We start from the raw sequence: 24,660 nt of genomic DNA on the forward strand, positions 1-24,660 counted from the left end.
TCACCGGGGTAAAAATGGCAGCGACAGTCACTTGTTAGATGGCCCCGTGGCTGCCGGGGCCCAGACCGCTGCGGTAGCGGCTTCGCTTATTTAAAGCGTCCCTCCCTGAGGTTCCCCCGGCTGTGTAACTGGTTACGAAAAGGGCCGAGCGAGCTTCCTGGAGGGTGAGATGTGGGGGGGGGGACTTTATTTAGACGTCAACTTCCTGTTGCGAACGTGCCCGTTTCCCAGAAAAAGCTTCCATGTGCGGAGAGAGAGAAGTTTCCCCAAGTCTAATTATATGTATGTCTCGGGGGGGGGGGGGGGGGGGGGCGTGACGGTGACCCAAATAGCAGACTTCTTCCCCTGACGGCCGAGGGTTAGACAGCACTCTGATGATGTTGTTGCTGCAATGTGCAGGAGAACATGGTGAAGCTCTGGTTGTAGAAACGGTACCAACAATAGACAGCTAGGATTCACATCTTTTGTTATTACACAACAAACAAATGTCATTCTCAGCTGCTCTAGTCCAGTTGTAGTTGTTGGACTATGTAATATTGTTGACATGTACTATTACATGTAACTACAGTCATTGTATTATGAAACTGCAACGTTGCGGAAAAAGTCATTCTCTGGTGAGCAGTAAAATGAGATGTAAGACACCTAAATCTTCATCACTTTGCGGTTTCTTTGGCAGGAGATTTTTAGCAAAAGGAAGAGTTCAGGATTTTGTCGACTTTGGGAATCTTTGGCGGTAATATAACTTCATACAAATGAGAATAAAAGGGCGTGAAGTGAATATTGTGCACTAGAGAGCAAACAGAGCGATGTGGGACAAAGCCTTCTTATTGTGGTCACAGAAGAATGTGTGTGTGTTTCTCCCTTCAAGCGGTCCGTCTCCTCTGTGAGACCGAGGCTACGCCAAATAAACAACCCGAACTGTCCAACTCCAGCTGACCGGCCACTCTGGTGGTCCGTCCCGTTCAGGATGTCGACCTGCTTCTCTTTCCTCCGTTACAATCAATCCTCATCGTTCCGTCTTCCTTCACAATTCACAAATATACTGCCAAAAGCATCGCGGTAACTGATGAAAAGTACGGTCACGAAATAAAGACAGAAATTCAGAATTGACCATTGACGCCCATCCACAACTGTTGCCGTTGCCATGGCACCACCCAGTGACAGAAACATCTGCAGTGTTGCCAGGCTACCAAGGATGTAACACAGGGTATTGCTGAGGACCGCGGGAGGTGTTGAGCTCGCATACATTTTGGAAAGGTGTTTTGGTCACTCACACACACACACACACACACACGTTTGCTCATGCATGTAATCACTGTGGTAGGGCAGAGAGACTGCGTCCGCAAAGACTTCGCCAGACCCAACTTTCCAAACACTACTGGAATCACCCCACACACACACACACACACACACACACAAAAACAAAAGAAGAAGGGATGCGGTAAAGAGAGGACAGGAGGTCGGCGTTTCCTCAGAAGAGTTTATGAAATCATCGTTTATGTAATGAGGCCCATCGCCGTGGTTACCATGGTATGGCTCGATAGTGATGTGAAGACCACAGTTCTGGCTGGTTGATGTGGCGTGATATGAATGGGTGAGTGATGACATGTAGCGTTAACGCGCTTTGACTGGTCGGAGGACTAGAAAAGCTCTGTACAAGTACAGTCCAGTTACCATTTACATACGAGGCTAGCACAAGCAGCTTAGCTTAGCTTAATACAAAAACAGGAGACAGCTAGCCTGGCTTTCTGCCCACCAGCACCTCGAACACTCACAAATAAACAAGCTACGCTGAGCAGCTGCAGCTTTACATTTACCTTACAGACATGAGCGTAAGATGAACCTTCTCATCTAGATGATATACAAGTGCGTTTCCTAAAAAGTTGAACTTCTCCCCTTTTGCTATATTACCACAGATTAAATTAAACTTCAGCGAGAGAGAATGTCCTCACGCAAAGCTCTGGAAGATCACAGTAACTTACAATAACATACAATAATAACTTGCGCTATGATTTCGTGCCATATCTATCTGTATGTAGTCAACAACTGACTGTCAAATCAAATTTCAAGCTCAATTGAATCATATCTCAACAATATTTATTGTCAGATTTCAAATTCAACCGGGTGAATTAAAATACATAATCCAACAACAAATAAATGTTCTTCTCTCATTTCAAGTAAAATAAGGACGAAAGAATAAATTACACAACAGAAAGCTTTTAAGATGAAATACTTCATTTAAGAATGAGTTCAAAATAATATTCTTATCTTCTACAAAGAGAAGTTCGTGTGCAGGGACTTTATCTGTGGTTATTAAACCACTCGTTCCAGCTCTATTCTCTCTGTTTACATCATTGTGCTTCACATTGTGGCTTTTTGTAATCGCCACGTTCTGTGAACACATGAGACGTACTGGTTTTAAACTGGCTGTGGGAATAATGAACGCCCAATAAATGGCCCAATAATTAAAGCCATTTTCCAAAACATAACAGTACAATAAACGGACTGATGCACACATTCCTGACAAAAAAAAAACACGTTCAGCACATAGCACAGTGAGATACTTCCTACTTTCCCTCTCAGGTTGGTAAATACTCGCTCGACAGGCAAACACACACACGCCCTGTACCCCCTACGCAGACAAACACAGCCCATGTCTGGTACCCTTGTTATTATGGAGGTTCACATGCTGAACCGCTCAGACAACTATTCCTGTGTGAGTCTGTGTGTGTGTGTGTGTGTGTGTGTGTGTGTGTGTGTGTGTGTGTGTGTGTGTGTGTGTGTGTGTGTGTGCTGTTTGAAGCGCTCAGTGTTTTCCTGCTGCTGGTGGAAGTGATTTGGAAAGAATGCGGTGGAAAGGGAGGGGCGTCGCAGCCGTTAAACCAGCGGGCTCGGGCCTCAAATGAAAGTGCTGCGCTAACGAGGGCGGATGCTAATTGAGGAGCCTCCCAGCATGGTGTCACAAACACACACACAGACACACGCGCACACACACACACACACACACACACACACACACACACATCAGGCCCCCGCTACAGTATGTACACACACATACAGTGAAATGAATGAGACCTCTTTAAAAGGAATACTTGGTTCGTGTTTGCGGAAGTAAATAGCTTTCCTAGATCTCAGCGGACTGAGACAGACTAGTTACAGTCGGGAAGTTGTATGTTTTTAGATCGTCTAATCGGCATTGCAAGCGATCGCAAATCCCCGATGTGATCGAGGTGGGGGGGCCGACTTGGGTTCTCAGCAGCACACCACCACAGCTCAGCTGTTACAGTTTGGTTGGCCTCGTTAACCAGAGCGTTCCCAACGTGTGACTTCAAAGCGGTGAGAATAGTGACAAGACAGAGCTGAGAAGGGGAAGCAGATGTTTGAAGGGCCCTCGGGCACATGTGCAGAGCAGCAGACACCGAGCTCAGGATCAGGATCCGATGCAATTCATGACACATACAAATGCATCAGCCTGACGTTTTTTCTCTCCCAATACCAACTACCAGCGCTCACTTTCCTCTACATTTAAAATCGGAATTTATTGAGATTATTATGATGTGAAGTAGCATGAGGCCAGGGTTCACTGTGGCACTGACAGCTTCTTCTGCACCGATATAACGGCTCCCAACAGCAGCGCTCAACTTCTACCACTCACATGGCTGCAGTGGAGGGAAACGTAGAGTCGCATTTTCTTCTTCAGATGTTCTGTAAATTGGGTTCAAATGAGCCTCGCGTTGGGCCGAGGTAGCCAGAGAACCAGAGCGTTTGGCTGGTGAGGATCTCACCTGCTCCTCCGTGATGAGTCCGGACTGCGTGTGCAGAGGCAGGCTCTGACACAGCTGTCCCAGCAGCATGGCCACTTCCTTCATGCTCCGCCAGCAGCACACCAGCACCATCTGGGCCGTCACCCTGTAGCCCTCACCGCCTGGAGCCAACACACACACACACACACACACACACACGCACGCACAAGCACAGTGACACACATGCAGAGAGCTACACAGAATAAGTTTGATCACTTTTGGCTTTATTACCTAATAATGTAAAGATGTATTTGTCTTATTATGTCATGCGCCACGTTAAAGCTTCGTCCTCATCACGTCCCTGCTATGCTTGTGTTGGGTCACACATACATGTAGAACACACACATTGCACAGAGATGTTTGGTTCTCTTTATCACTATAAAGTTACAGTAAAATATATAATCATTTAATTAGATTACTAGAAATATTGAACTGTGCGCTGAATAAATATACCACCCAAAAATAAGGTCAAACACCTCCCCCACCAGGACATCACTGCAACTGCACTCATGAGCATCAACTACTGCATTCTGCTTCACCAACTGAATCCACTTCAATCACACGTGAAGAATAAAAAAGATAGAACTGATGATAGAAACTGATAATGGATTTTGTTACACAGGATAGCCATGGAAAGCGATCCTGTGTAATGCTGAAGGCCATCAGCACAGTGACCTCTGACTCGCCTGTGTTCAGTGACGGTGTGTGTGTGGTCCGGGTCTGTGTGTGATCATAGTGTGCCGTGTCCAGCTCTCTGGCGCTCGTGAAGAAGTCGTTGGTGTCTCTGGGCTGGATCTCCTGCAGGATCCTCTGCAGACCTGCGGTAGTCTCTGTCCAAACACACCCAAGAAGCAACACGTCAAGTTACTAACATCTCCTCATGGGAGGTCCACCCCCTTCACTGGAATATATTTCTATCTATTTTAGTGTTTAGTTTCCATATCAGTCTCCTAATCCCCTTTCTCTTTCACTGTCTGGAATAAACAGTGTTCTTGCATGAGGCCCATTGAGCGCGTGCAGCGTAACATAAGGCAGACCTGGTCGTTATACGGCCAGAACGATGGTTCAGCCGGACAGGTCGAAGACAAACCACTACATTTTGACCAACAATATCTTTTTGGCCCACAACAGCAATCTGGGTTTCTCTTGTGCCCCCCCCTCACTCCTGATCTAAGGTCTGAATCTGATTACCTGAGTCCGTATCCATGGGGATGAGTCCATCGGGGGAGGAGCTCTGCACCACAGGGGAGACCACATCAGACATCCTGTAGCACACAGCGACCAGCTCGGACACCACACGCCTCCACTGCTCCGTCTGACTCAAACTCCTAAACACAGAGATCCAGCACGTCTATAACTACGGTTATGGCCGATTTTGCTCTTTAAGTCTGCGCCAACAGCAGAAGCAGTGGATCCAAATGGAAGTAGAAGCGTGTGTGCGTTCATGAGCTCACTCAGTGTTCAGATGCTGCAGGACGGCAGTGATGCAGTGGGCTCTGCCGTAGAGGGGATAGGATGCGGCCGCCTGCAACAGAGACGCCTCGGACCTCGACACCTCCGACTGCAGACAGCGCAGCAAGAACTGAACCACTGAGGAGACAAGAACCGTTTTATCCATTCCACTCAGGGCCAACACAGACACCAACGCTTATTGAGGCTATGCGTCCGGATCTCACCAGCCAGCGTGTTGAGCTCCAAGACGACCGCGTCGGCCGGCTGGGTCGGTAAAGAGGGAGGCCGGAACTCGAGGCCCTGCTCCTGAGCGCAGTGCAGCAGGGCCAGGCCCAGGTCCGGCTGGTGGAGCAGCAGGTGGAGGAGGTGGGCTGCCGTGACGCTGTCGAAGGGCTTGGTGCTGGTGCTGAGGTCCAGAGCCGCCTGAAGGACGCGGCGCGTCCTCTCCGGGACCTAACGCCACAGAGGTCGAGCCGAGATCAGCAAAACAACTTAGAACACACGCCACGGACTGAGATGTGGATCCAGATACAAGTTCATTCATAGGACAGAAATGTAAACGACACTTTTATGCAGAAGAACGTCTTCATTATGAAATAATCTGAAAGAATACGACCAAAAACAGCAACCGAAAGAAAACAATGTCAGCGGTATCAAACAACACTAAAAAGATGCCACACGTAAAGAATCACATTTTGAATATTAACCTGCAGTCCCACAGCTGGCGGCGGGAGTTGCCGTAGTAACGTGGAGGCCAGCTGTTTGACTTCCAGGAAGTTGCTGGCAACGCAGTAGAGGACGTTCTGAGCGTGGGCGGAGGCCACGGCCTCGCCGAGGGCCAACACATCGGGCCCTGAGGAGAGCGCAGAGAGGGAGAGGTGAAGAATCGCAGAGAGCGTACGCCGAGCCAGCTGGAGAGCCAGGTTGGCATCGAAGTCGAGAGTCTGGCCAGCGCCGGGGGGGCTGCTGTGTTCAGGCAGCTCGTCACTGAGCTGTCCTTCAGTAAAGCATTGAACTGCAAACTAGGACCGTACTAGCTATGTGGTACTGCACTAAACACCATGTCCTGAGCTCTTTGTGAACTGCAGTAACATGTATATGTGCTGTGCATATTGTTGGACCAGTAAGACACATTTTAAGTGTCTGCTATTGTGTTTAAAAGTTGCTCTCCATATGATGACAGCCAGAAGAGTATTGGTAGTAGAAAATAAACAGAACCGGTGATCTCCTAAAGGCAAGTGTACAGAGCTTTATGCAATGTAACGACTTCATGCAGAATTTACCATCAGATTTTAAAATGCTGAAATGATTCAGCTGCTTTTTCGGTGACAGCATCAAATAGTGTTTACTACTTTAGCACCATCTTGGATTTGCTGTACCAGTGCTGAAGGTGAAGAGCTCGCCCAGTAGACACAGCAGGTGGAGGGCCGTGAGGCATTTGGAGAAAGACGATCCGGGAAGCAAAACCTCCAGCAGCCTCACACACAACCAGCGCAGGAACTCCTACATCTCACACACACACACACACACACACACACACACACACACACACACACACACACACACACACACACACACACACACACACACACACACACACACACACACACACACACACACACACACACACACACACACACACACACACACACACACACACACACACACTTCTATAAACCAAAAGGACTCAGGTGGAACTCTGCGTTGTTGCGATGTAGTGTGTGTGTGTACCTTGTACAGATGCAGTGTGTGTAACTTGTACAGATGCAGTGTGTGTGTGTACCTTGTACAGATGCAGTGTGTGTGTACCTTGTACAGATGCAGTGTGTGTGTGTGTGTGTGTGTACAGATGCAGTGTGTGTGTGTGTGTACCTTGTACAGATGCAGAGTGTGTGTGTGTGTACCTTGTACAGATGCAGTGTGTGTACAGATGCAGTGTGTGTGTGTGTACCTTGTACAGATGCAGTGTGTGTACAGATGCAGTGTGTGTGTGTGTGTGTGTGTACCTTGTACAGATGCAGAGTGTGCTGGTCTCCGTCTCTCTGCTCCTGCTCCCTCTCCTGGATCAGTCTCTTCTGCAGCAGCAGGGCGCTGTCCTTCATTCTACAAAGCAGCTGCACGGAGGAGGAAGAGGATGTCAACCTCCATTGAGTGAGACTTTTTGATTCAATCATTAAATTGTCTCATTGGTTTCTCCTTGTAGGGTTTTTAGCACTGCAGATTCCTTTGAAAAATCTAACTGGAAAAGTGCACTCAGCAGAGCGTAGATCTCCACCAGGTGCGTCTCCCTCACCCCTCCAAGACAAAGAAGAGTCAAATATCACTCAATTGTCCCGCCCGCCCAAAATAACAAAAACAGGGATTTCATTCATCTCATTACTTTAGAAGATCATAACATGTCAGGAATATATCGAAAGATAATACGCAGGTGAGGTTTGCTTGTTACCGAGCCGATTACCCAAAATGCCTTTTGCTACTAAAGCAGTTGTTGATCACTTGCGGCCCTTAACAGTCGATGAAGTGAAGTAAGAAGTCAGACGTCAATAAAACCAGAGAGGTCCTTGAGGGTTTTTTTGTGGTCATAAATGAGCTCATAAGAATATCAGGCTGAATGTGAGCAGTATGCGAGATAAGCCGTGGGCGGACAGACAGACAGACACAAACACACACACGGCCGCATGATCTCCCCACAGGCATACGCCTGGCAAAGATAATTAGTTCCAATCTCTGTATGAACTGCTGCGGGGCAAACAAGCTGACTCTTACCAGCTTAACGTTTCAAATTCAGTGAGAAAATTAAATCCATAAAAATAAATGTAAAAAAACTAGAATGAATGCCTTGCGGTTCTCTATTTTATTATATGCATAAAAACATTTTGTAAACACCAAAAGGCGTCTGACCTTCTTCAGCAGGCTGACTGTCTGCTGTCTGACGCCGGGCGCCTGGCTGTTGAGATTGGGTGGCAGGAAGTGGCGGATCAGGTCCATTTCCTGGGAGGTCACGGCTTCAGTGCTGCGGTGGCTCTCGCACACCAGCCCCAGAGCGTCCATCCTCACCTGGCAGGTAGACATGCCACACGGAATTTTTTGAAAACATAAAAGCACTTCTTAATTCTGTAAACACCACCTGAGGCCACTCACTTGATCGTGTTTGTGTACCAGTGCTTGTTGGAGCAGAGAGAGGGGCACCAGTCCTCCCCACAGACCCTCCTTTGAGGAGGGAACGACACCCTGGGCCCTCGCTGCCCGCAGGCACGTCATGAGGGCGCCCAGCGCTCCTCTGCTGCCCGAAGGACCTAACGAGGACAGAAGAATAACATTCATAGAGCGGTAGTAAATTCTGTCATGTCCGTGAAATATGTCTTCCAACAACAGAATGCTTTGTGAAGTTTGAGAGACATTAAAGAGCAGCTGATATATCATGAGAATAACCAGAAGGGAAGAGAGATGTAAATGCGTGTTTGTGCCTTCACCTTGGCTGCAGGGCGGCGTTGTGTCCTGCAAGGCCTGCACCATGTGCGCCAGACTGGAGGGGCTGCAGCGCAGCAGCTTGGGCAGGAAATAGTCCAGGATGTACGTGGTCTGGTCCAGCCTGGCGCGGCACAGCACCTGCAGCAGGGGGGTGACCCACGTCTGGTGCCAGCGCTCCATCCAGTCCCGCGTGGCCGTCTCGTCCGCCGCGCACGCCTCACTGGCCAGCTGCGCCTTGTGGCTCACGAACAGCCTCTCCAGGAGGTCGCTGGCATAAGGGGCCAGGGTCTGGTCGCCCATCAGGCCCACGAGGCACGAGGGCAGCTCGGGCCGGATGTGGAGCAGGTGGCCCGCCCCGTAGAGCTCCACGAGGCAGCCCAAGGAGCCGTATTTCCCCCGCATGTGCCACTCCAGCCCCAGCAGGCTCCGGGTGAGCTCCGCGACGTAGGGGTCCTCGGCCGGGTCGGAGACGGAGGGGTTGGCGTGCTGGTGGAGGAGGAGGAGGTTGCGGAACAGGGAGCGGGTCTGGTGGCGGACTCCGTCCAGCGGGTGCTCCCAGTGGGAGTAGATGTGCTCCAGCAGCTGCCGCTGCAGCTCCGAGCCTCCGCTGAGGGACTGTTGGAGGCGGGGAGGGCAGGGCTGCCCCCCCGCCTGCAGGCAGTCCAGGGCAGCGCTGCTCCACAGGGTCAGCACCCGAGCCACCACCATGGCCGTACTGGACTCCTTTATACTGCAGACGACAAGAAAAAACAGACTTGATTATGAATCACTTACTTTGTTTTGAAATGACAGTGAAACCTCTTCGATGATGAAAGGCTTACAACCCAGAGCAGTAAGAACTGAATTGGGATCAGTTAAGCAGTTCTACCTGACATCAAGATCCAGCAGCGTGTTCGGAACCAGCAGCAGCAACCGCTCCCACTGTGGCCCCGGGAGAGCTCCCTTCCAGCTCAGCATGGCCAGAGCCCCATGACACAGGTACAGGGAGACGCCCGGCGGGCGGCCGCTGGCGCACAGACCCTCACAGCGAGGCTTTAGCCACAGAGGGGCCGAGTCCAAACCCGGCGCCGAGCTACGCAGCAAACTACACACCTGATGCACGAAGACGAGACCGAGAACATTTCAAGAGTCACGGAAATATTCTCACAAATGCATGCATGCGTAACGTAAAAACTCCAGACTTCTTAATCCTCGACTCACCACAGAGGCAACTTCGTCTCCACAACCCATGACGGACCTGATCAACAACACTACGGCCAGGCCGGCTGTGCTCTGGACTGACTGGACGAACTCCTCTAGGAACAGGAACAAACAAACAGCGGAGGAAAGAAGTGAGAGGGAAGTGTGTGTGCGTGCGTAGATATTGGTGTCCTATTTACAAATACACATGGCCCTCATTCAAAGCCCCGGAGCTGTTTGGGAAGTTCATGACTCCACCTGCTCCTATGAAGCTGTTATGACAGATGTATTGTTTGTGAACAGAATCAGTCAAAAATACCGTCGGTGAGGATGTGTGTGTAGCAGCCCAGCAGGCTGCTCAGCGTGTCCTCCAGCCTGCAGCGGTTCTGTTCGGCCCGCAGGCCGGCGCCGATCGTCCCCTGGGACCTCTGGATCACCAGCACCGACGCCTTCACCGCGGCCAGGCAGGAATGCATCAGCTGGGCCTGGGCAATGTGCCGGCCCGTCAGGCCGCTAACAGCAGGGGGCGACAGAGACACACGGACACAACGAATTGAAATTCACTTACAATGCGTCGTACTGAGACACAATTAAATGTGTAAATAAAAGGACAAAGGAGATACCAACGGGCAGATATGGAGTACAGCTACTATACCTGTTCTGGTGCAGGTATCCACTCAGCCCCTTGTGAAGGAACTGCAACACTACATGGAGGAGAACAGAGGCAATGAGAAGCTTTACTAACTAACGTTTTGTTTCTAAACAAGTCAGCAGGATATTTACCTTCAGGCAGAAGCTTGTTGATGCATCTCTCTCCTGGAGAAAAGGACATTTTGGAAAAGTGGTTATTCTACAATAAGAAGTCAGATTTCTTTGATAACTGTAGTGATGAAAAGCAGAAGAAGTCTGCAGCAAGAGCTAACAGACACACAGCCACTCACCGAGAGTGAAGCCATCCAGACAGGCAGCGATGGTGTCCACGATGTGTGGGCACCGCTCTGAAGCCGGGTCGGACAGACAGTCGGACAAGCAGGCGGACAAACTGCTTACAGCCTGCTCCTGCAGCCAGGCTGGTGCTGAAGACAAGGCGCTGAGGAAAGCAAGACGGAGACGGTGTACTGATCAGGGGGCCAGTAGCAGAAATGGAATATAATATTCATAACTATCTTTTCATTCGTGTAGAATCAGCTGAAACTAAGAATCGTTGTGTTTTAGTGACAGGTCAAATCTACATAGGGAGCGGGTCCATGTTTCTACAGAAGCCCAGAAAGAGGAGAACGGCGTTACCACGGCTTCGCACCCGGCAGCTCAAGGAGGAGTGAGCAGAGGAGTTTGTTGCTATCTGCGAATGCACAGCTAGATGCCGCCAAAGCCTACACACTGTCCCTTTAACTGGCAGAGTTTGAAGGTCCTGAATATAATACGTTGAGGACCCTTAAGTTTTGGTCTGAGAGCAATTCAGAGGCAATGACAGTTTGGCAGAATAAAATCCACGCCGCTAAACTGGTCCTCTCATCGTCTCCCACCTCATCGACTCGAAGAGTCGGCCGTGTACCTGGCGATGGCTCGTCGCAGCGGGTTCTTGGCCTGCAGGGAGGTGTAGACCAGGGACAGGGCGTGCAGACAGGCCTGTAGAAGAGCTCCATCGGGCTCCTCTTCGCTCAGCGCCTCCAGCTGGGACCCTGCCTGGTGCAGAGTGGACACACAACGGTCACATACTGAGTGGTAGCATTCCATCCACATAGTTAGTTAAACAATGAAGAGATAATATATATATATATATATATATATATATATATATATATATTTAGTAGACATGCACTGAACTTGGTGTTACACGTTTTTGATCGTCTTTGTTTTTAAATATATATGTTAATTTAACCGTTATTTCTCCCAGATACTCTCATTGAGGTTCAAAATCTATTTTCTTTTCAGCAGCATACAAGTTTCACAAATAACAGACTTAACAATAAAACAGCTAAAAACAACAGAAAAGAGACAAGAGACAGACTTTAAACAAAACAGCAAATTACATCAACCTACGAATGTGCAGTGTCGTCCTGCAACAGGACACGCACACTCAGTGTTCATAAAGTCCTCAATCCTTCATTACTTTTAATATAATGTCGTTTAAGGTGTCTCTGTAGCTGACGCCAAGTTGAGAGTGCAAAAACGTTAAAAGCTCTTTCACCAAACAAGCTGCAGGTTGACAGGAAGGACATCTTGTTCCCGCAGCTCCTGATAGTTTTAGGTGTCAGTCGAGAAGTTTGTGTAATATGGCCTCACACAGAAAAATGCACCAGCATTCCATTCTACAATTGTCGAAGGAGGACAAACCATCGCACATTTATATTGTCTATAAAGCCAACACAATCCCTGCATGTCGAGAAGAGGTGTTTGGTTTTTAAATGACATCTTGTTCCCGCAGCTCCTGATAGTTTTAGGGGTCAGTCGAGACGTTCGTGTAATATGGCCTCATACAGAAAAATGCATTGCTCTCAACCAACCTTTTTAACCAGCTGGATCTGCTGCACGGGCTCCGACAGCTCCAAGCAGGTCTGCAGGGTCTGGGCCACCTGCCTGACTCCATCCTCTCCTCCATCCACAGAGAGGGACGCTGGGAAAGATCACACAGTGCTAGACATTAAACACACATATATACATATATATTGGATTTTGTCCCATTGGTTAAAGGATTACAGGCTGGATGAAATACTTTCTTGTTATCAACCACAGCAGCTTGGTCACAGTACCTATCAGCTTGTGTAGTTTCTCCTCATCCAGAACCACAGCCTCCACTTTGGCTGTCGTCTTCTTCTTCTTCTTCACCACCATGACTATCTGTCCCTGTGTGTGAGGCGCAGCAACAGTTCATTCATTCCCATTTCAGCGTTTATCTAAAACAATAATTCTAATTTACAAATACCTTCTACGTTATAGAGAATACAAACCACAGGATGAACTACAGTAACGCTCAAAAATGAGCAGAATGATGCATCGTCACCTCAATAACAGTCCCAAAATGAATCATGTTGCATTTACAAATTAGTTTTCTTCAAACATGTCGCACCTTAACCCTGTCTGTCTGTTTTACTCTCACACAGACACAGAAACTCACGCCTGTAAACTAACGGTTACTGCATGCGTTGTATTTTTCTTTACTTTGGCTAAAAGTAACGTTACCGCTGCTAGTACAACTGTTAGCTAAGTTAGCCGTCTCTGCGTCCATTATTAAAAGGCAAAACACAAATGGCAAACACTGTCTGACACAGTAAACCGACGCAGCGCTTACAAAGAGCTGGAACAGCTACATACAAGTTTAAAGTTTCATAAAAGTAGCCAGCATTCACCTCAATTCAGCATGAGGTTCACACTTGCAGCTCTTCTGTTTCGGCTGGTATCGTTAGCTGTAATTCGTGTCAAGCGCGAGGATCAAAAACCTCACATTTCCGGTATTTCGTTTTCAGAATAAAACAAATTTTAAACATCATGCCCAATAACAACATAAAATGCAATTTATATCTACTTTTTGTTATATTTATTTATATTGTTATTGTTACTTTATATTTATGCTTTATTTAATTTCATGTTGTTTAAAATACATTATGTTTTGCGAACCATGTGGTTAAACCACTTCTACAAAGGAAATGAATGTTGTAAAGCTCTGAATTATGAAGCCACACTCATTCATTTCCCTGTATTGTTCCCGCGGGCTTGACACACCTACGGTCCACACTGCACGTGTGGGACGTCACTTCCGACGACACACCGGCCGTAGAAGCTGCTCTGTCTGTAAAGGAGCGCTCCGGCTTCTCATTGGCGGACAACACACGCCAATCAAACACGGGGCGTCGTGGTCCTGCAGCGCGGAGACGCGCCTACCGAATACGCGATTGGCCGTGTCGTGATAAAACCACACCCTCTTAAAAATCCAACCCGTCTCCAACTTTTTCCCGAGAGCTGAAATGAAATCCTTCGGGAGAAAGAGAGAAATTCACCGTTTTACTCATGAATCAGGATTCTTCTCCACTGGATCAACAAGTAAACTGTAGAGACGCTGGAGTCGACATGGACTGAAGTCCGTCGCATAGTTTCGACCAATCAGATTATCTCGAGGGGTAAGTCGAGAAACTTTGATGAAAAACTGCACTTTTTTTAATTAAATAGGAAACGACAGACAGTTGTCTATTTAAATGTCACTGTTATAACTGAACAAGGACAAATTACCAGGAAGGTACCGGTTTCTCAGATGGCCGTTATTCGGTAGAACCTGAGAAATTGATTTAGTCGAGGACACTCGTGGATGTGAATACAGCACAGTCTCTACTGGTTGCCATTACTCATAAATGTGTTGTTGAACCAAAACAAAATAAGTGATGCTATTTGTGTCTTTTGCCGGCTGGTGTTTTTGTGAATTTGACTTTACAGGAAACAAAAACACATGAGCTGTGATGTATTATAGTCAATTCAATTTAAAGTACCACAAACTATTTAAAGTTTCACCTTTTGCCTCAGAGTGGTTTTTAAGTTTCTGTATGAATCATGACATTTTTTATTTACATTTTTTTGGAGGGGACCCTTATCTAAATCTAAAAGCATCTTATAATACATATTACCTCAGTGATTAGGGTGCTTTGCTTCCAGTTCAGTCCGTTATTGGGTCACATCACCAGCCCACTACCCAAAATCACAGGGAAGCGCTCAGACAGCACATTCTCTCTCTCTCTCTTTACGCTGAGGCCGACTTTACTCAACAGGAAGTGAGACAGAGAGACAAAAAGAAACTCAGAGTCAGGGTTCAGGGGTCAAATGACCTGTAGTGTTTTCCGCATCCTTTCACCATCGCTGTGGAATGATGCTTGAAGAAAAACATGATTCACTATATCTGTCCTCTAGAATAGAAATGTGACCAATATTCTCACAAGATCTCATTAAACTCTACAAAACAGGGACTTCCAGGGAAGGGTGAGCGCATCAACGTCCCAGAAGACGAGCTGAGCCGCACTCGTAAGACAACTACAACAAAGGCACTATAATAATATAATATTTGTATCAGTCAAAGTAAAATGCTTTATTTAACTAATCCTTAACAAAAGACTATGATGAAGAGAATGGTCTTCCATAAAAATGCACATTAAAACTTAATAGGGCTTCAGTTGTAACTGCAGCATACTGTGATTAAAGGTAATATGAAGTGTTGTTTTGACAAGATATCTTCGAATAAAGTACATTTGTATTCCTTAACTGCTCACAGCATGGCTCATCCATATGCAATAAGTCGTGTTATGTTGTTTTGTTTTGTGGGATGAGACCCCCCCCCCCCCCTTTGCCTTCGTTAGTGTTCACTGCAGCAAAACAGGCAACAGAAATAAGCCTGTGGAAACCTTTTTTTTTTTTTTTTTTTTTAAACGGCCTCCCTCCACACATGTTTGCAGTCTCTTTGTGAGCAAGCCAGGCCGGTAATGAGAGGTTATTACATGGAGGAGAAAATGCAGACTTTTCTATCTTCCTCCTCCACCAGAGATCCTCATCTGCCCCTAATCTCCTCTCCTCTCCTCTCCTCTCCTTTCCTCATCTCATCTCCTCTCCTCATCTCCTCTCATCTCATCTCCTCTCCTCTCCTCTCCTCATCTCCTCATCTCCTCTCCTCTCCTCTCCTCTCATCTCATCTCCTCTCCTCTCCTCTCCTCATCTCCTCTCCTCTCATCTCCTCTCCTCATCTCATCTCCTCTCATCTCCTCTCATCTCCTCTCATCTCATCTCATCTCATCTCCTCTCCTCTCCTCTCCTCTCATCTCCTCTCCTCTCCTCATCTCATCTCCTCTCATCTCATCTCCTCTCCTCTCCTCATCTCATCTCCTCTCCACTCATCTCCTCTCCACTCATCTCCTCCTCTCCTCTCCTCTCCTCTCATCTCCTCTCCTCTCCTCATCTCCTCTCATCTCCTCTCCTCTCATCTCCTCTCCTCTCCTCTCCTCTCCTCATCTCCTCTCCTCTCATCTCCTCTCCTCTCCTCATCTCCTCTCCTCTCCTCTCATCTCCTCTCATCTCATCTCCTCTCCACTCATCTCCTCATCTTCTCTCCTCTCCTCTCATCTCCTCTCATCTCACGTAACGCCTGTTTTCCAACGACAGATTTGGACAAAAACAAAACATGATGCAAGTCCGTCCCATGGAGGGTGTTGGAGTAAAAAGTTTTTTTTCTTTTTTCTTTTCCTGTTTGTCTAAAAGCTACACGCCCACTGGTCCAGCTGGACTCGACCTCTGGAATATTCCAGGTGCTGGCTCGTGGCAAAACATCTGCACAACAACAACAAACTCCCTGTCTGTTTGTTTTCTAATCTAGAAAAAAGATTTTGTTTGTGTGCTTTTTGGATTTCTATCAGAAAATCAGATATGTTGGATTGATTTCATATAAAATGCGGAGCTTGTTGTCCTAATTCAATATAGACACAAGCATTGATCCTTGTGAGTTTCAGAGCCGATCCAGAGAAAAGTTCTGTGTCGAAAACAAGTCATTACCTGGAACTTAGGTATGAAAAGTGTTTAAGGGACACATAGTGGAAAAAGATGAAGGAATAGAGAGCGCCAAGAAACTTCCACAGTTCATTACTGACACTAAGACAAGTTTGTACAACAAGTTTTCTGAAAATATATTTGTAAACATGCAAGTGCGGCATTGCATTATTTATTGATGTGCATACATTTCCAGAACAGAAATGTGAACATGTTTGATTTTGTTGACATATTAAAGTCAATGGTTTTTGCAGAGGGGATTTTGGATATCTCTTTGTATCACTCCATGAATCAAAAAAAGCTTTTGACACATTTTTAGGAATGAAATGTATGAATCAGGCTATGAATGCCATATGAACTATCTCCTCTGTGAAAACCTTCAGAACATAGAGAGGAATGAACCTGTAAAGTTTGGTGATGTAAGAGCTGCTGAAGTGGAGAAACAACTCAGTTCGAGAAAACGGCCTAAAAGATATGGATTGTAAAAAGAACATATTTCCCACAGGAGACGCCTGATCGCAGGTGTTGTCTCTCACTGCTGCGCGTTGGTCTTCCACAGGGCCGGCATGGCGGAGGGCGAGGAGGCCATGAGCCAGGAGGACTGGAAGGAGAAGTGCGTGGTCCTGGAGGCGCTGCTCATGAAGTTCAGAGTGCAGATCGTCAAGATTCGAGAGCTCACCGCCGACAAGGTGGGTTCGCGTATGAATAGTGTGAATAGTGTGAATAGTATGTTACGATGTGATTTTTAGCACAGCCCTCGTCTCCTCCGAGATGCTTTTGAAGGGGTCTGGACCTCCTCAGAGATGGAGACAGGCTGGAGGACGCCGCGAGGACGGGAGAAGCCAAGAGTACCTGAATGTAAAGCAACTTCTGCTGCATTGACTTACGATGAGACATTTCTACTGCTGAAGCAGTGCACTGCTTGTTTTGCATCAGCTGATACAAAACAGTCCTGAATGAGACGAAAACTCCGGGGATCCTGCAACCAAAGACGATGTCCACATTTTGAAATGAATCATGCCGTCCTCCGCTCTCCAACAGAGAGCTGTGGTGGTGTGTCGGGCCGTCCCTCCCTGCACTGGGCCGGCCCGAACCGCTCAGTGGCCTAGATGTGAAGCCGCTCTCCAGGGAGGCTGATTAGAGCTCTAATGTAAACAGCAGTCTGACCGCAGGGCTCCGCCACGCACTGCATGATGGGACTGACCCAGCTCCAGTTGATTACAGAGTCAAAGCTAAGCTCCGCCGGACAGCAAAGCAAAACTCCCGCAGAGACTCGGGAGAAAGATCGGCCCTTGGTGGGTTTTCTGCAGCCCACGTAGCGCACGTGCTGTGTTTTCAGTCCTATGCTGCTCGACAGCTTTGAGTTTAGCTCTTTTCCACTCAACCACCACAAAACACGCCATTCAACATACAAAGGGTTCTAGAATTCAGCTCGGCGTCACCGGTTTACTTTTCCTCCTGGAGTGGTGTTGACTGTTAGTTTAGCAGGTTAGTGCTCAGTTGTCAGTACCGTGTGCCAGTTTAAATGTCAGCCTGGTGCTGGTTTGGGTTTCCCCGTACACTGTAACATGAGGCCTGTGAGTTCGCTGTAAATCTGACGGAGAATAGCGGCAATCCTTTCATTTTACGGCATTGCGCAAGACCGCCGATTTAGTTGCCATGGATGCAGAGTTGACCAACTCTGACCAAAATACTTCTGCGCCACAGAAATCACATGTTCAATATCTTCCATTTAAGATCGATTCCTTTTCCAGGAATTGAAAAGATTCAAAGATGCAGCAAAGCTTAGTCACGTGGAATGAAAAAACAAACCTGGGGAACTGTAAATTCTCCAGCAAACCCAAAGTAGTTGCATCATATCAGAGATGATTGAAACAGACTTTTAGACACACAGTCATGCAGCATCGTGGATCGTGATGTTTTTCTGCAGCCGTCAGAATGTAACACAAAGCTAACTCACGTAGGTTTGTCTTCGAATGACCCATCACATCGTGCTCACTGACCGACCGCCGATGCTATGAGCTCATCATGTGAACATGCAGAACCCCCTGCTGATGGGTTTTTCTCTCTCTGCTGTGACTCCCACCGCCTGAGCCAGAGCTTGTTGTTTTTAAAAGCAGTGCGGGGGCGCATGTAGTCCTACGTCACTACAAAACCCCCTAATGCCCCACGGTGGAGGTGGGCTAGTAAACAGGAGGAAGGAGTCGTTTTGAGTGGCGAGTCATCTTGTCGAGGCCTCTGGTGCTGAAGAAACTGCAGCTTTGGGTTTTAAACGACTAGTTGAGATGTTGCTCGAATGGCCTGATTGAGTCAATCGTACGTTACTGTAATCAACATTAATGCGGGTAGACTTGGCAAATTGCTGAAGTCCTAGAAAGCCTGAGCGAGAGAGAAGGAGAGAGAATGAGGAGAAAGAAAGAAGAAATGAGGCATTGTGTAAAGATTGAGCCGCCCAGCGGAGGAAATACCCCGTTTAGTAAATACGTGTGTGTGTGTGTGTGTGTGTGTGTGTGTGTGTGTGTGTGTGTGTGTGTGTGTGCGTGTTCCACGAGAACTGAGTATGCAAGTTGAAGCAGTCAGATATTTCCCCTGTGTATGCACGAAGGTCAATACAGAGTCATTCATGAACAGTTTCTAGCACCGAGTGAGGACTCGCGTCGCGTGCAGCTCTTTGGAAGGGACGTTCGTTTCGTCCTGCGGGGCCTCCAGCCGTAACAGTCGGCTACACATCTCGCGCCGGAGACAAAGAGGCCGTGTGTGTCAGCCTATCCCCTCCTCCCTTTCAACGTAACACACTCGCTGCTCATATTCACTCCATCTCCACAGTGAACCTCGTCCCTATGAATAGTGTATCATCTGCATATTGTGTGATAAATGACCTCATCTTTCCAAACGTCTCACAGGAATATATCGTTTCACTTTTTAAAGGTTAAATCATTTCTTCAAACAGGTGGCTACACTGTAGCTTTTTAGCAGATTACAGGAGGAAGTGGTGCATTGGTTGGGGACTATTTTCAGCTGCGGATTAATACACATTTGGTGCTCCGGGGAGTATTTTCAGCAGCAGGACGGTGTACGCCTCTTTTCATGGAATAAGTGGAATAAGTGTAAAGAAAATATCTATATTTATCCTTTGGGAACTAAACCCATCAGACTACACACACACAGACACACACGTATCCATACTGTACATACAGTAGATATACACCAAAGCCACCAGTGGGTGGAGAGGCATATTCTGGTTTGGTCCTCCATTCTGATTGATTCCACATTTGGAAAGAAGCAAAACATCCTCCTCTGTGGAAGGCGGGTTTGCTGTTCCAGTCACCGTCAATATGAACGTCATTGAACACATTAAACCGGGGTGGTGGGGGAGGGCCATTTCTTTTGTATTCGGGCCATATACAGAAAGATGTAACGTCAACGTACCAAAAATAGTGAGTGTGTAGTTTTCACCAAGTTACTCTGCAAAGAAATCAACCTAAAAAAATCATTTTCCAACATTTACCATTAGAGTGTACCATTGGTGTCAGTATTTCATTGAAATGAATTCAATACTTTCAAACTTGAATACAGTGCACGGCCTTAGTGTCCACTTAACATATGAAGAGGTCGTGTGTAAATCCGTAAAAACGTCCAAAAATCCATTCAAAGTTAAAACACAGAAATATGTGGTTTCTACTCACGGATGAGATGTAAATCTGTAAGTCTGATATTAAGAAGGAACAGGAAGAACATTTAGTCTAAATCTCGTGCTTAAACGACAATGTGCAACGTGCATACAGTGCAATTTATAATTCATTTTTGTTATTTATGTTCAAGCCATATATACATATATATATATATATATATATATATATATATATATATATATATATATATATATATATATATATATATATATATATATATATATATATATCAAACATCTGCTTTAGATGTTCACCACCACATAGATGGCGACGACCGACCGTGACTCATTCAGACCTCTTCTTGCTCTAAACACAGTGTGTCCCGGGGGTCAAAGGACACTTGTTTTTGAGGTGAGTTTTAATAGCGTCGGACATGTTTTGACAATGAACACATTTGAACTGTAGTTTCACAGCGTCGGTGAGCACGTCCTCCTGAGAGCAACTGCGACTGCATTTGGTGAAACGTCTTGGTACAAGAACCTGTAGGTCAGCAGTGTGACTCGCAGCCTCTACAGAGGGAGGCTTTGTGAGCTGGCTGTGGATGGAGCATGGGGGAGGAGGGAGGGAGGGAGGGAGAGAGGGAGGGAGGGGGGGGGGGGGGCGTAGTCCAGGATAGAGGTCGGCCACAGAGCGCCAGTTGTGGAATTCCAGGAATGGAAGTTGAGCTGGAGTTTGGATCCGAAGCAGGGGGAATATGGACTGCACGGAGGTGATAGAGCAGTGTTTGGAGGTTACATGGAGGCTGAGGGAGAAAGAGGGTCACGTATGTGTGTGTGTGTGTGTGTGTGTGAGTGTGTGTTTCTGTGCGTGCGTGTGTGCACACCCAGGCCTTATTCATCCTATATATAACATACAGAATGAGGAAAACATCAAGGAGAATATCATCATCAGACATGTGTTTATGTGTGTGTGTGTGTGTGTGTGTGTGTGTCGTCTCTAGCTCCAGCGCGCTAAAACCCCTGTAATTAACGCGCTGTTCTCCGCCAGATGCTACATCGGTTATAGAGACGTGGTTGGTTTGTGGCGCAGCGGAGGATCTATACAGAGCGCAGTGGAGGATCTATAGTACAGGGGTCTCAAACTCATCTTCACTCCGGGCCACATCAGCATCATGGTCGCCCACAAAGGGCCGGTTGTAAATGTCACTACTCGTAACATATTGTTAAATAACTCTCTGCATTCACAGTTTAAAGTAGTCTTCAATGTACTCACAATACATTTCCATGTCAAATGTACAGTAACCAGCCAAAGAGCTGCTTCTAACTGTTTAAGTATCTCATAATTTGACTTTCTATTTCATATTTTTGACTGTCAATCTCATTTTTTTTACTTTCAATCTCATCTTTTTGACTTTCAATCTCATCTTTTTGACTTTCAATCTCATCTTTTTGACTTTCAATCTCATCTTTTTGACTTTCTATCTCATAAATTTGACTTTCTATCTCAGAATTATGACTTTCTATCATAGTTATGACTTTCTATCTAATAACTTCGACTTTCTATCTCATAATTTCGACTATGGGGATATTTTTATTGTTATTAGTCTAACTTAAAAAAAACTTCTTTTTTTTTGCTGGCGGATTCGCGGGCCACATAAAATGACGTGGCGGGCCGGATGCGGCCCGCGGGTCGGGAGTTTGAGACCCCTGATCTATACAGAGCGCAGCGGAGGATCTGTACGGAGCGCGCTCGTGTGACTTCTAGTCGGCTTTTGATCAACATGGAAGTGGGCTCAGCGTGGTTCAGATCAGGAGGACAATACTTTCTTTTGTTTGTTTTTATCAGCACAGAAGGCTACATCGGGTCACAGTATCTCCTCATTGTTCCAGGCCAAGTGTGGACGTGCAGAGACATAAAGCCATGCCATCTTGTCCGTAGAATTCTCCAAAGTCCCACCGTAGAACAGTGAAGGCCTTGCTTCCACGTTGATCCAGAGAACGCTGTGCAGTGGAAACTCTGAGCGGCTCAGGCTCAGGGTGTGGCCACTTTCTTTGGACCGAGCTGCATCCGCTGCTCCTGGTCTGGTTCTCCGGGAGTCAACAGACGCAAAGGGAGCAAAGCTGGAGGAGCAGCTGGAGGAGCAGCTGGAGGAGCAAAGCTGGAGGAGCAAAGCTGGAGGAGCAGCTGGAGGAGCAGCTGGAGGAGCAAAGCTGGAGGAGCAAAGCTGGAGGAGCAGCTGGAGGAGCAGCTGGAGGAGCAGCTGGAGGAGCAGCTGGAGGAGCAGCTAAACACAGCTTCAGCTCGTCACGCTGTCCTTCACACTCGCAGCTCGGTCATGGAGCGGAGCAGCACTCGCTTTAGTGAACTCCAGCGCTGATTTGCATTGAACAGAACCACCGTGGACGCTGGCAGCAGCAGAGGACATCTGACATTTGTGTGTTGGCTGCAAGTCACTTTCCAGTTTGAAAACGTTGAAACAAGTCAAAATACAAATCAATGTTGTGTTGTCCACAATGGTTTCCATCATACTTTAATGTGTGATCGTGAATGAAAGTATTAAATGGCATTCTATGTGCTACACGTGGCTGAGTACGATACCAAACAGTTGACATGAACGGAACCCACTCAAGAGACACCGTCTGTCAACTGTATTTTCTGCCACCAGCCAATGGTTGACTGGAGAAGGTGAAGCTGTCTTTGCCGTATTCACTCCACAGTAAACGACTTCCTTCTTTATCTCCAGTACTTCATCCTATTCTTAGCTACATCCCATCCTCTGGTGTGTCAGCCCATTTCCCCCCCACAGGGGCTGTCAGAAGTTCCCTTATAATCGACTCGAATTTGCACATATGTGCACACAGAGCAAAAGCGTTCCAGCCACGGCGGTTGCAGAGTTGCTCCGCGGAGAACTTCCATCCACGTTGCCGCATACTTTGCCTCCATGAATCCGCTGAGACTCGAGAGACTCTCCTCCTGCTGACTCCGCCACTTTGAGCCGAGGAATTTCAGAGGAATGCTGCTCATGAAGTCGTCTCTCTGCTCAATTCCCTTCTGGGCTTTTTGTCCTCGTGCACGTGCGTGTCCATCCGTGTGTGTGTGTGTGTGTGTGTGTGTGTGACCCTTAAGTGTTGCTGCCGTTTTAACACACTCCTACCAGGTTCCACATGCTCGGCTCTGATCTCAGCAAACAAAGAGCCGGTTGTGCCTTTTACAGATGTGACACCTCGTCATTATGAAGCTGGTTGAAGGTGCTCTCTGCAGCACTTCTGCAGAATTTAGAAAAATGAAAAAAGCCTTATTTAAGTGTTTATTGGAGCCAAAGTAGCCTACACGGTCGGAGAAAAGCAGCGGAGAGAGGCCCGTGCAAGAGGATACGGCCTCTGTGCATGGAGGACATGCTCCGGGCATCGGAAGTCGGAAACTTTGAGAATCCTATTTGAGGTTCTAAACATTCTTTTCTCCAGCTGCAAAACATCTGCATCTGTCTTTACCTGGTGCTGTTGTGTTTGTCTCGGGGACTGAAGGGGAGTTGATCTTTCAGTCGTAAGATATTGTGAGAATGAAAACAAGTTGAGATTAAACTGAAATAAAATATTGTGTTCTTCGCTTCCCAGATTCAACAATTAGAGACGCAGGTGATCGATGCCGAAAAACGGGCCTTCACCGCTCACCAGCAGGTCAGGATCCAGACTCAAGTGCGTTCACTCACTTTCAGTATGTGTGTGTCGGTTACTGGATGTGCATATGTAAGGCGTGTACGTGTGCTTCCAGGTGCAGTGGATGGAGGAGAAGCTGAAGGCCCCCGACAGTCAGTCGGGAGACTCGGAGGTGCGTCTGTTCCGGCGGTGCCAGGAGCTGCAGGCCCGAGTGCAGGAGAAGGAGGACGCCATCGCCCGGCTGGAGCAGCAGCTGGAGGAGCAGGTAAAAGCAATCGTGCGCGAGGAACTTCATCAAAGCTGGCGGATGCCACGGTGCAAAAGAATGCAGAGGGAGATATGGCATGCAGTCACAAAGACACCAACTCTATATCCGAAGTATTGTCACACTGCGTCTTCTTTCACCAGAAACAGATCCGACATCAGGACGCCAAAACGGTGGAGGAGAAAGCCGCTAAGATCAAGGAATGGGTGATGCTGAAGTTGTCAGAGGTAAATGAAATGATGGCATTAGATTTCATATTGAAATCGTTGGAAATGTGGCAAAAATGCAAGCTGGGTGGTGAGTTAGGGTCACCAGTATTTCATTCCATCAGATTCATCCCTGGGTCCAAGAAAGGGGCTTTTATTCTGAAACACGTTTCTTCTTCAGTTTGAGGGAGAGAACGCGGCGTTGAGAGAAGCCAACAAGCAGCAGGAGGCTCAGATTGGGGAGTTGCAGAAACAAGTGCAGTGTGAGTTTCAAATCTGTTTTTCGTGTGCAACGCTCGCTCGACATTGTTCTGATAAGAATGATGTTTTTTTGGTCCGCAGCCTTTGAGCAGAAGTGCGGCGCTGGGCGAGGCGTCCTGTGCAGACCAGGTGAGGCCCAGCGTCTCAGCAGCCTGACGTTCGGCTGCTTCCAGGTGAGGGGGAAGAGCCCCCAGGTGCTCACTGGACCGGCACCCTGCC

General features: G+C 47.4%; 2 protein-coding genes across 5 annotated transcripts in view; one reads left to right on the forward strand and one right to left on the reverse strand.

Annotated features, from left to right (window-relative positions):
- thada (THADA armadillo repeat containing) overlaps positions 1-13,299 on the reverse strand; it is a 97,022-nt gene extending 83,723 nt beyond the window's left edge. Inside the window, exons 1-21 of the mRNA XM_079280654.1 lie at positions 13,256-13,299; positions 12,659-12,752; positions 12,413-12,522; positions 11,461-11,591; positions 10,847-10,995; positions 10,689-10,721; positions 10,561-10,609; positions 10,225-10,418; positions 9,927-10,021; positions 9,595-9,818; positions 8,729-9,456; positions 8,397-8,551; positions 8,157-8,312; positions 7,262-7,369; positions 6,635-6,758; positions 5,963-6,108; positions 5,480-5,708; positions 5,258-5,393; positions 4,995-5,131; positions 4,490-4,633; positions 3,786-3,925 (exon numbers count right to left, since the gene is read on the reverse strand). Of these exons, the coding sequence (XP_079136780.1) occupies positions 3,786-3,925; positions 4,490-4,633; positions 4,995-5,131; positions 5,258-5,393; positions 5,480-5,708; positions 5,963-6,108; positions 6,635-6,758; positions 7,262-7,369; positions 8,157-8,312; positions 8,397-8,551; positions 8,729-9,456; positions 9,595-9,818; positions 9,927-10,021; positions 10,225-10,418; positions 10,561-10,609; positions 10,689-10,721; positions 10,847-10,995; positions 11,461-11,591; positions 12,413-12,522; positions 12,659-12,740 (3,270 nt within the window). The 5' untranslated portion in view covers positions 12,741-12,752; positions 13,256-13,299. The remainder of the gene's footprint in view (positions 1-3,785; positions 3,926-4,489; positions 4,634-4,994; positions 5,132-5,257; positions 5,394-5,479; positions 5,709-5,962; positions 6,109-6,634; positions 6,759-7,261; positions 7,370-8,156; positions 8,313-8,396; positions 8,552-8,728; positions 9,457-9,594; positions 9,819-9,926; positions 10,022-10,224; positions 10,419-10,560; positions 10,610-10,688; positions 10,722-10,846; positions 10,996-11,460; positions 11,592-12,412; positions 12,523-12,658; positions 12,753-13,255) is intronic.
- Positions 13,300-13,902: 603 nt separating this feature from the next.
- The window catches only part of plekhh2 (pleckstrin homology domain containing, family H (with MyTH4 domain) member 2), a 25,552-nt gene continuing 14,794 nt past the window's right edge, over positions 13,903-24,660 (forward strand). The window contains exons 1-7 of one of the 4 annotated variants that reach the window (XM_079280600.1): positions 13,903-14,023; positions 16,981-17,110; positions 23,668-23,748; positions 23,825-23,974; positions 24,118-24,201; positions 24,362-24,443; positions 24,523-24,660. The exon at positions 24,523-24,660 is cut by the window's right edge and continues 48 nt beyond it. In XM_079280600.1, the coding sequence (XP_079136726.1) occupies positions 16,988-17,110; positions 23,668-23,748; positions 23,825-23,974; positions 24,118-24,201; positions 24,362-24,443; positions 24,523-24,660 (658 nt within the window). In that variant the 5' untranslated portion in view covers positions 13,903-14,023; positions 16,981-16,987. Of the gene's footprint in view, positions 14,024-14,853; positions 14,913-16,980; positions 17,111-23,667; positions 23,749-23,824; positions 23,975-24,117; positions 24,202-24,361; positions 24,444-24,522 lie in introns of those variants that run through there. The other 3 variants (XM_079280602.1, XM_079280603.1, XM_079280601.1) reach the window with 3 other exon arrangements.

Source organism: Melanostigma gelatinosum, assembly GCF_949748355.1.
Source record: "Melanostigma gelatinosum genome assembly, chromosome: 12".
Taxonomy (NCBI): domain Eukaryota; kingdom Metazoa; phylum Chordata; class Actinopteri; order Perciformes; family Zoarcidae; genus Melanostigma; species Melanostigma gelatinosum.